The sequence below is a fragment of the Oncorhynchus mykiss genome, chromosome 17, assembly GCF_057628025.1.
Source record: "Oncorhynchus mykiss isolate SJ-2025 chromosome 17, ASM5762802v1, whole genome shotgun sequence".
Taxonomy (NCBI): domain Eukaryota; kingdom Metazoa; phylum Chordata; class Actinopteri; order Salmoniformes; family Salmonidae; genus Oncorhynchus; species Oncorhynchus mykiss.
Genome location: NC_143038.1, coordinates 17,744,683 through 17,756,008, shown reverse-complemented (window position 1 = coordinate 17,756,008; position 11,326 = coordinate 17,744,683). Strand labels below are relative to the sequence as shown.

Below are 11,326 nucleotides of genomic sequence, written 5' to 3'. Positions count from 1 at the left end.
GGCTCTTTTAAGAGCCACCTCCATATTTCAGTCAAAAAGGCACAATTGTTCCATTTGTACACGCCCCTTTCCCACCGTGTATGTTCCCTGTTCTCGAGTCACTACAGACCGTGGTTCGATTCCAGGCTGTATCACCACCGGCCGTGATTGTAAATAAGAGTTGGTTCTTAACTGACTTGAGTCGTTTCAATAACGCTCTCTATATGTGATTAGATGTATGCCTAGAGTAGAAGAGGGGAAAAATACACTAGCAGTAATGAGTGATAGTAATGATATAGGGCAAAAAGTGTCAAAAATGGTCACTATGTAGCTAAGAACAACTGACTTTGAAAGTGCCGCTGATGAGATGGGAAAAGTTTACCGTGGAGCACGGAGGCCATCTAGTGGTTAAACGCTGGTACTGTCAGCGTGTGAGCACGTCATAGTGGCTCCCTATTGGTATTTGATCTTCAGGCCAGCGTTTCCCAAACTCGGTCCTCGGGTCCCCAAGTGGGGCACGTTGTGTTTTTTCGATTCCAATTGCTCTTGGAATGTAACATGCTAGAGTCTGTCTATTCCTTTGTGAAAATGGCCATTCAATGATTTCTGGCCCATGTGACATTCCTCGATGGCCCCAAAAATCCATGTTTTGATCCGATCATTACAACGTTAGCTGTGTGCACCCCATAATTCATGCGACTGACTAAGCTATTGAAAGTAAAATGATATATCTCTGTCCGGCGCAAGTGAAAGGTGGTCGAAAAAAAGTAGAGTAGAGTCGTGTGTCTTTGGCGTGATTTGAAGTCGACTTCTGATGTGGGATTTAGTTCATTTTTCCAAGAAGATTTGCTGAGGAATCGAAACCCCTTGACCAAATGATACGACAAAGTAAAGGCCCTAAATACAGGCTGCCAGTTAAATGCAGCAATGACACGGCTAAAGTGTGTCATCTCAGGACAAAAGAGCAGGAATTGTCTGCTGTTGCATCTTCACTCATGAGACAGGTAATAGCGGAGCTCCGTGGTGCTGAAAAAGACAGCGCCCCTGGCCATTTGCCAAGGCCTATTTCCCGTTGGAGGGATTTTTGACATGCTATAGGCACAGTTCAGTACACCCCTCATCCTGTAATTGGTCCCAGAATCATCCACTTGATTCCCGACCACCAACCGATTGTCGGGGTGCATTGGTGTAAAATGTGGTCGTCGAGATCAAGTTCTATAGGCTACATGGGGTACTGGCATCTGTACCTTTTTTTTTTTTTTAGCTACCTACACCAGTAGGGGAGCTTACAGATAAAGAGTGCACTAGGCTAGAGAGAAAAGTACCATTCCGTTTTTCATAAAGTAGGTCAATGTAACTTACTCTCTTTTGATACTTGAGAAACATAGATTCACATGACGTCCAAATCTGCAAGAGACAAAAGCAGCAGAAAATCAGCAGGTGAAGAAAAGGGTTAAGTGAATATGATTTAAGAGCAGTCAAATGAAGTAATAGTGACATAGATTGTAAGAAATGAAATGTACCATGTGAACATTGCATTGTGGCTTTAGAAGAGCATGTATTTGTAGATGAATGACAGATTAGCTTTGGTGACAAAGTAACTGTATAATTTGAGGTACTCTACATGAGCATGTGTTTGCCTATTTGATGATCTGTTGTAGTTAATGTTTGATTTTGAGCACATACTTGTTGTGACAATTGCATCAGGTTGAGGGAGAAATGGTCTGTGTGGCCATTGTGAGTGGCACTTCTGATCCAGCAGGTGGTGTTAAGATCCCTCCCTATGTGGCTTTGAATGATGAGCCAGTGTTGGCAAAATGACTTGTGCTCCAGCGGGTGGCGGTGAAATGCCTCCCTATCTATATGACTTGCCCTATTCCTTTGACATTGTTCACTTGATTGGAGATGATTCCGGTCTTCTTCATGAGCACTCCTGCATGTCTTCCTTCCTGTCTTGCCATGTGGGTTCCACGGAGGTGTGTGTTTTTGTTAGATATCACTGGGCACATTCCTAACGTGGAGGTGGTTTGCATAGCTCATGTCATGTGGATATATAAAGTATTGTATTGTAAGGTATGTTAGTCTACGGACGGTCTGACATTGCTCGTCCATATATTGATGTATTCCAATTGCATTTGGGTGTATTGTGTGGAATGTTGGAACATGGTTAGATCTTACTGTGCTGTTGGAGCTAGTAACACAAGCATTTCCCGACATCTGCTAAACAGGTGTATGTATATCTCTCTAGTCACCCCCAAAACCAATTCTTTCTTTGGCCGCCTCTCCTTCCAGTTCTCTGCTGCCAATGACTGGAACGAACTACAAAAATCTCTGAAACTGGAAACACTTATCTCCCTCACTAGCTTTAAGCACCAACTGTCAGAGCAGCTCACAGATTACTGCACCTGTACATAGCCCACCTATAATTTAGGCCAAACAACTACCTCTTTCCCTACTGTATTTAATGAATTTATTTATTTTGCTCCTTTGCACCCCATTATTTTTATTTCTACTTTGCACATGTCTTCCATTGCAAATGTACCATTCCAGTGTTTTACTTGCTATATTGTATTTACTTTGCCACCATGGGCTTTTTTTGCCTTTACCTCCCTTATCTCACCTCATTTGCTCACATCGTATATAGACTTGTTTATACTGTATTATTGACTGTATGTTTGTTTTACTCCATGTGTAAGTCTGTGTCGTTGTATGTGTCGAACTGCTTTGCTTAATCTTGGCCAGGTCGCAATTGTAAATGAGAACTTGTTCTCAACTTGCCTACCTGGTGAAATAAATAAAAATAAAAATTTAAAAAAATGTGTCTATTTGATTAGGATTAGGACTTTTCCTCTATGTGTCGCACTTCCATTTCCACTTTATGTCCCCGTTAGGGAGCTGTCATTTATGCTGCAGGCTAATTACTACCAATGTCATTGTGGTCCAAGTTCAACTCCTAGCCTATAGGGTGTGGTAACAGGCCCTCTGTTATTTGTTGTTGTACTCTGCATGTGAAGTATCTGCACTGTAGCCTATAGAGGAACTAAGCCCTTGATAATAGGGGAACGCAAGCTGTTGAACACAAACTCCCAGTCCTATGATGTTGCTCTGTGAAGGAGGTTAGCTTTTCAGCATTCAATTCCTGGCAGCCTTCTTCGCCCTGGTTGATTTGTGAATGTGAGTGATTCGAGAATGTTTGGCTTGGGTATCCAAGGTGTTTGAGATTGTTGAGGACCAGTGTTCCGAGGGGCTGACTGTGACATCATAAAGCGGAATGTAGTTAGCGTGCTGTTTGAGGGATTCCAATTCAGTCCGTTGCGGCCTTCCAGGCAGTGCAGTTGTGCTTCAAGTGTGCTCTCTGTGTGATGACTTGTTGTGCCTACACGGAGTACAGCTACGAACGGACGTGACATTTGGGGTAAGCCTAAGCCTTTTCGTAACCTTAACCTATTTCTTCTAACTTGCTATGACAAAGTGCTTTGATGACACTAGCTGCATCCCAGCTAGTTGAACGCTTGTCAGTCATTCTCCTAAAAGGCAACCTCTGTTGCTCGATGTACTAAACCGAGGGCCGGCAGCCACTAAGTGCACGTAAGAGACAATTATGGCAACAATAAGTTGTAAGATGATACCTAGTCACATCTGAGATGTGAATCAACTGCACCGATTGGTCAATCGCCAGTATGTGCCCTTGGGCCTCATTTGTCCCCTTTGAAATGACCTGTTGAGATCATTCAATGCAACAGCTGAGGCTCTCTGGCCTATAAAGGATCCACCTCATACCACTATTTCCGTAATATAAGGCTATGTTATTGTTTTTTGAAAAAAGTACCATACAATATTTGCACATCCCTATCACCTCTGTACGCATAGGAAAATGATCCCTTTATTGTGTGTGTGTTGGGTGGGTGTCTGAGGAATGTTTTACTGCGTTTCAGCTTGCAGAGGTATCACCACCCTTCCCATGGCCACCTGGATCCTGTCTAGGGAAGAAAAAGAAGAATGACGTTATTACATGGCCTTCAAGAGCTACATGACTGCTGAGGTGACATTACGGACCCCTTATAGGGTTTGTGGCATTCCTTGTGTATTTGTTTCCCGTATGTTGCACTTTGTTTCTCCTTTGTACTTGTGACACTATTTGAGGTTTTAACGCCTATCTCTATTAGGTGTGACTGGCAACTGCAGTGGGTTGAATCCTACTAGTTCAGTGTTTCCCAACTCCAGGCAGGGGTAGAGTAGCCATTTTTTGTGGTAGCCCTGGAGAGGCACAGCTGATTGAAAGAGTTGAATCAGGTGCAACAACAACAACAAGTAGAACAACACCAATCAATGTGAAGAGTGGGACATCACAGTTGGGCCTTGTGTTCAACATAGCTCAGTATTTGAGTGTGTTTCCCGCGCATGTAAGTAAGTAGCTTTGATTTCTTCTTCCTCCATTGTTCCCTAGAACGAACGCCCTGCCCTCCCCTTTGCAGCAGAGGCCAGGCAAAAGCGCGCGCTTTCTGTGCCACTGGCTTCAATCAGGTCCACCAAACGCAGATAATAAGAGCACCCGAGCACCGAAAATTACGTCATTAATTCACTTGAACTCAGCTAGCGAACACACGATGTCTGGAAGAGGTAAAGGCGGCAAGGGACTCGGAAAAGGAGGCGCTAAGCGTCACCGTAAGGTTCTCCGCGATAACATCCAGGGAATCACCAAGCCCGCCATTCGCCGTCTGGCTCGCCGTGGCGGCGTGAAGCGTATCTCCGGGCTGATCTACGAGGAGACCCGCGGTGTCCTGAAGGTGTTCCTTGAGAACGTGATCCGTGACGCCGTCACCTACACCGAGCACGCCAAGAGGAAGACCGTTACGGCCATGGACGTGGTCTACGCTCTGAAACGCCAGGGACGCACCCTGTACGGTTTCGGCGGTTAAACGCACTCTTCTCGGAACGTCAACATCCCGACTTGAACCCAAAGGCTCTTTTAAGAGCCACCCACATCCGCTTCAAAAGGGTCAAATCCATTATCGTAGGAAACCATGAGCCACTCTTGAGTGGACAGGGAGGGAGTATTCGTGACAGGAGGCTATGTTCAGTGCAGGCTTTGCCTACAGTCGTATTAAACCATGAGCCACTCTTGAGTGGACAGGGAGGGAGTGTTCATGACAGGAGGGAGGCTATGTTCAGTGCAGGCTTTGCCTACAGTCGTATTAAACCATGAGCCACTCTTGAGTGGACAGGGAGGGAGTGTTCATGACAGGAGGGAGGCTATGTTCAGTGCAGGCTTTGCGTACAGTCGTATTACGAGACACCCGAAATAAAGGCACCACGGCTGGGAAATCCCCACCAAGTACCAAAAAGGGGAGCCTTATTTTTGGCCATTGTAGGACTTTTTTGGAAACACACCATTCCCCACCAGTGACAGAGCATAGGCTATGGTCTTTGTTAGGGAAGCAAGCCTCTGAGTGGAAGGCTCTTATGCGCGCTCAGCTCCACTGGGCAAATGGCAGGGGCGCCTATGAGAAAGCAGGGGTGTGTCCACGGCCGGCGAATTAGCTTAGCTTCGTCTTCATAAGAGGGAAAGGGCTCTCCACCCCCTCATTCGTTTGTGAGAAGCAGCGAGACATCAGCATCATGCCCGAGCCAGCAAAGTCCGCGCCCAAGAAGGGCTCCAAGAAAGCCGTCACCAAGACCGCAGGGAAAGGCGGCAAGAAACGCCGAAAGTCGAGGAAGGAGAGCTACGCCATTTACGTGTACAAAGTCCTGAAGCAGGTCCACCCCGATACCGGCATCTCCTCCAAGGCCATGGGAATCATGAACTCGTTCGTGAACGACATCTTCGAGCGTATCGCCGGAGAGTCGTCTCGCCTGGCCCACTACAACAAGCGTTCCACCATCACCTCCAGGGAGATCCAGACCGCAGTGCGCCTGCTGCTCCCCGGAGAGCTGGCCAAGCACGCAGTGTCCGAGGGCACCAAGGCCGTGACCAAGTACACCAGCTCCAAGTAAACAGCCCATTTGGAGTGCTGTAGTAACCCAAAGGCTCTTTTAAGAGCCACCCAACCTGTCAGTGAAAAAAGCAAATCCATATATGTGTGTGTGTGTGTGGAGGACATGTCAAAAAGGGGGGAGAGGGAATAAATGATGCTGACATGAACAGGGTAGGAATGTGTGCATGGCAGTATAACACAGTGAGTGGGATTCCACTCGTGCTCCGATGACTGGAGCCTGTGTAACAGTATAACTTTAGGCCGAACCAGGGACCCTCTGCACACATCATCAACAACAGTCTCAGAGCAAGTGACGTCACCGATTGAAACTAGCCGTTTCACATCCCTTACACACACCTGTACAAGAGGGAGGAGGAGAGAGAAGAAGAGGCTCCAAATCTCTCTCTCTAGGCCTATATCAGGGCGGACAAGCACATGGGGCGCCAGCCTCCATAGCGCCGGCCGCACAGCCAGACACCAAGACCCACAGACACAAAGACCGGCACGAGTGAGTCACGCTGCGGAGTCAAGCGAGGAAGGACTGCGAGAAGGCCACAAGCCTATCTCTCTCTCTCTCTCTCTCTCTCTCTCTGACACGCTTTTGAAAGAGACACACAGACAGAGAGAGAGACTACCTAGCACAAGAAAACACACAGGCTCCAAATCCAACTAATAAACTCATACTAATAAAACATCACACACACACACACAAAGTGCAAGTAAGCATGTCGTTGGACAGTGTATTATTTCTCGTTTGCCTCCTGGACACATGACGAATACAACGTGAAACTAGTCTCAGCCAGGCCTCACAAGTGCATGTGTTTTAAGGTCCCCAAAAGAGCTCTCCTTTAAAACACCAAGGAGCACATCAGGGGACGCCAAACCATTTGATTCCCTTGCCAGACATCTCGGCTCACTCCACAATCAATGGTGCTCGCAATCGGATGCACTTTTAGGCCATTTAGGAGACAAATAGCACAGGAAAAGCAGTGCGCACCGCTCCACCCGACAGTCGAACGGTGAGGTTTTGAGCGAGTCGCAGCAAAATGCACGGGGCTTCTGCAGCCCACATGACTTTATTCTGAACGGACACAAGTCTGCTCGCTGGGCCGTTCGCTTTTGGGCCAAAAACGCGGCTCCGTCGGTGACTTTTGGCCCGATATTGGCGACCAGAAAACACAAGTGAAAGAGCATTTGGCCAGCCCGGAGAAGCCGAGCTGGGTGGCTTGAGTCTACATGGTTCTCATGTCGCGTTTAAGGCCAGCCCCCTGCACGGTGTGGAGCTTCAATAGCGCAGAGCAGCGTCTACAGCAAAGTACTCCTCCTCACAGACTACCGTAGTGTTGTAAGTGTGTGTGTTTACCGGACCGAACGACAGACATGGCAGAAGTCGCACCAGCACCCGCCGCCGCCGCGCCGGCCAAGGCACCCAAGAAGAAGGCAGCAGCCAAGCCCAAGAAAGCGGGACCCAGCGTAGGCGAGCTCATCGTCAAGGCGGTGTCCGCCTCCAAGGAGAGGAGCGGCGTGTCCCTGGCCGCGCTCAAGAAGTCTCTGGCGGCAGGCGGCTACGACGTGGAGAAGAACAACTCCCGTGTCAAGATCGCCGTCAAGAGCCTCGTCACCAAGGGCACCCTGGTCCAGACTAAGGGCACCGGTGCTTCCGGCTCCTTCAAGCTCAACAAGAAGGCCGTCGAGGCAAAGAAGCCCGCCAAGAAAGCCGCAGCCCCCAAAGCTAAGAAGGTGGCCGCCAAGAAGCCCGCCGCCGCCAAGAAGCCCAAGAAGGTAGCAGCCAAGAAGGCCGTGGCCGCAAAGAAGTCCCCCAAGAAGGCCAAGAAGCCCGCTACACCCAAAAAGGCCGCCAAGAGCCCAAAGAAGGTGAAGAAGCCCGCCGCAGCGGCCAAGAAAGCGGCCAAGAGCCCCAAGAAGGCTACCAAGGCAGCGAAGCCCAAAGCCGCCAAGCCCAAGGCGGCCAAGGCCAAGAAGGCAGCCCCCAAGAAGAAGTAAACCTATTACAAACAGTGTTCTTTCTACTCGACACATGTTGTTACCACAAAAGGCTCTTTTAAGAGCCACCCACCTCTTTCCATAAAAGCGCATGTCATTCCATTCCACCTACCTACCCGTGGTGCAAAAGAAATGAAATGAATGACTTTTACGCACCACATTTTGGAGTGGCTAAATGGCTTTACATTTGTCACTCAAGAGTGCAGCACCCTCACCAGTCAACATTGTTGTGATGTGTTAGAATTGGCATGTCACATTGATCCTGATAATAATAAGCATACATACTATAGTGGGTTGGACAGCAGCCATTTGTATTATGAGCCACTCTCGAATTGATTGATACATGTTTCAGTGATTTGAGTTGTCACTTTGGCGCTCCCGCCAACGTGAAAAAGTAACAAAAGTCGGAGGGAAACAGAGTAGCCTAGCCCTCGTCACTCTGCTGCCTGCCTGCCTGCGGGCGGGTGGGTGGGGGCGGGCTTAGGGCTGACTGCCTGTCTGTCTGTCCCTCCCTCACTCCAATTGGATAAGGCCACACCGGTCCGGTGGCCAATCGATGGCTTTTGTGGCGAGGTATAAGTAAGACTCTCGAGGTGGCCAGCGGCTCATTCAGACTTTCTGTGACATACTGAAGCTACCAATATGAGCGGAAGAGGCAAAACCGGAGGCAAGGCCAGGGCGAAGGCAAAGACACGTTCATCCCGTGCCGGGCTCCAGTTCCCCGTGGGCCGTGTGCACAGGCTGCTGCGTAAAGGCAACTACGCCGAGCGTGTGGGCGCTGGCGCACCAGTGTACCTGGCCGCAGTGCTCGAGTACCTGACTGCTGAGATCCTGGAGTTGGCCGGAAACGCTGCCCGTGACAACAAGAAGACTCGTATCATCCCCCGTCACCTGCAGCTGGCAGTCCGTAACGACGAGGAGCTGAACAAACTGCTTGGCGGCGTGACCATCGCGCAGGGTGGTGTTCTGCCCAACATCCAGGCAGTGCTGCTCCCCAAGAAGACTGAGAAGGCCGTCAAAGCCAAGTAAAATCGCTGGTGCGGCTGCAACTTGACTACTCAACCCCCAAAGGCTCTTTTAAGAGCCAACCACCTAGCTCAACAAAAGCGCAAAGTGTCCTTTCTATGCCTGGCCAATTATTTGGCGTGTTAGATACACACACATATAGACGGCACCGTATCAAGTGCCCACATGAGGCCTAAATGAAGGATAACAACTAGTAGGCTAGAATGAGAGCATTATTGCGCGTCAAGTGTAACGTTGCTCGCGGCCCTAACAAAAGACCCAAGCGCGCCTCGGCGAGGGTGGGGGTTGCATTTTGGGGCGGCACGGAGAGGCCGAGCCTCCCGTCCAATGGGCGGCGGAGGAGGCCTCCGCAACGGGCCAATCAGGGCGGTGCGGAGATGGTGACCAATGAGCAGACGCCGCTGCCGGCTTTATAAACTTCACATAGGCATTTTGAGGCTATACTCCGACTGTGAAAGAAGGAAGCTAGCTAGCGCCATGGCCAGAACCAAGCAAACCGCTCGCAAATCCACCGGTGGCAAAGCACCCAGGAAGCAGCTCGCCACCAAGGCTGCGCGCAAGAGCGCCCCGGCCACCGGCGGCGTGAAGAAGCCTCACCGTTACAGGCCCGGCACCGTGGCTCTTAGAGAGATCCGTCGTTACCAGAAGTCCACTGAGCTGCTGATCCGCAAACTGCCTTTCCAGCGCCTGGTGCGAGAAATTGCCCAGGACTTTAAGACCGACCTGCGCTTCCAGAGTTCCGCAGTGATGGCCCTGCAGGAGGCAAGCGAGGCTTACCTGGTCGGCCTGTTCGAGGACACCAACCTGTGCGCCATCCACGCCAAGAGGGTGACCATCATGCCCAAGGACATCCAGCTGGCCCGTCGTATTCGCGGAGAGCGCGCATAAACGATGACCTGATCTCCAAAATCCCCCAAAGGCTCTTTTAAGAGCCACCTCCATATTTCAGTCAAAAAGGCACAATTGTTCCATTTGTACACGCCCCTTTCCCACCGTGTATGTTCCCTGTTCTCGAGTCACTACAGACCGTGGTTCGATTCCAGGCTGTATCACCACCGGCCGTGATTGTAAATAAGAGTTGGTTCTTAACTGACTTGAGTCGTTTCAATAACGCTCTCTATATGTGATTAGATGTATGCCTAGAGTAGAAGAGGGGAAAAATACACTAGCAGTAATGAGTGATAGTAATGATATAGGGCAAAAAGTGTCAAAAATGGTCACTATGTAGCTAAGAACAACTGACTTTGAAAGTGCCGCTGATGAGATGGGAAAAGTTTACCGTGGAGCACGGAGGCCATCTAGTGGTTAAACGCTGGTACTGTCAGCGTGTGAGCACGTCATAGTGGCTCCCTATTGGTATTTGATCTTCAGGCCAGCGTTTCCCAAACTCGGTCCTCGGGTCCCCAAGTGGGGCACGTTGTGTTTTTTCGATTCCAATTGCTCTTGGAATGTAACATGCTAGAGTCTGTCTATTCCTTTGTGAAAATGGCCATTCAATGATTTCTGGCCCATGTGACATTCCTCGATGGCCCCAAAAATCCATGTTTTGATCCGATCATTACAACGTTAGCTGTGTGCACCCCATAATTCATGCGACTGACTAAGCTATTGAAAGTAAAATGATATATCTCTGTCCGGCGCAAGTGAAAGGTGGTCGAAAAAAAGTAGAGTAGAGTCGTGTGTCTTTGGCGTGATTTGAAGTCGACTTCTGATGTGGGATTTAGTTCATTTTTCCAAGAAGATTTGCTGAGGAATCGAAACCCCTTGACCAAATGATACGACAAAGTAAAGGCCCTAAATACAGGCTGCCAGTTAAATGCAGCAATGACACGGCTAAAGTGTGTCATCTCAGGACAAAAGAGCAGGAATTGTCTGCTGTTGCATCTTCACTCATGAGACAGGTAATAGCGGAGCTCCGTGGTGCTGAAAAAGACAGCGCCCCTGGCCATTTGCCAAGGCCTATTTCCCGTTGGAGGGATTTTTGACATGCTATAGGCACAGTTCAGTACACCCCTCATCCTGTAATTGGTCCCAGAATCATCCACTTGATTCCCGACCACCAACCGATTGTCGGGGTGCATTGGTGTAAAATGTGGTCGTCGAGATCAAGTTCTATAGGCTACATGGGGTACTGGCATCTGTACCTTTTTTTTTTTTAGCTACCTACACCAGTAGGGGAGCTTACAGATAAAGAGTGCACTAGGCTAGAGAGAAAAGTACCATTCCGTTTTTCATAAAGTAGGTCAATGTAACTTACTCTCTTTTGATACTTGAGAAACATAGATTCACATGACGTCCAAATCTGCAAGAGACAAAAGCAGCAGAAAATCAGCAGGTGAAGA

The 11,326-nt window shown here is 49.1% G+C and overlaps 1 protein-coding gene across 1 annotated transcript; it reads left to right on the top strand.

The window, feature by feature from the left end:
* Window positions 1-8,600: 8,600 nt before the first annotated feature.
* On the top strand, window positions 8,601-9,902 carry LOC149975757 (histone H2A). The gene has a single exon (XM_090204959.1). The coding sequence runs from the start codon at window positions 8,601-8,603 to the stop codon at window positions 8,985-8,987; it is 387 nt and encodes a 128-aa protein (XP_090061085.1). The 3' UTR covers window positions 8,988-9,902.
* Window positions 9,903-11,326: the final 1,424 nt, after the last annotated feature.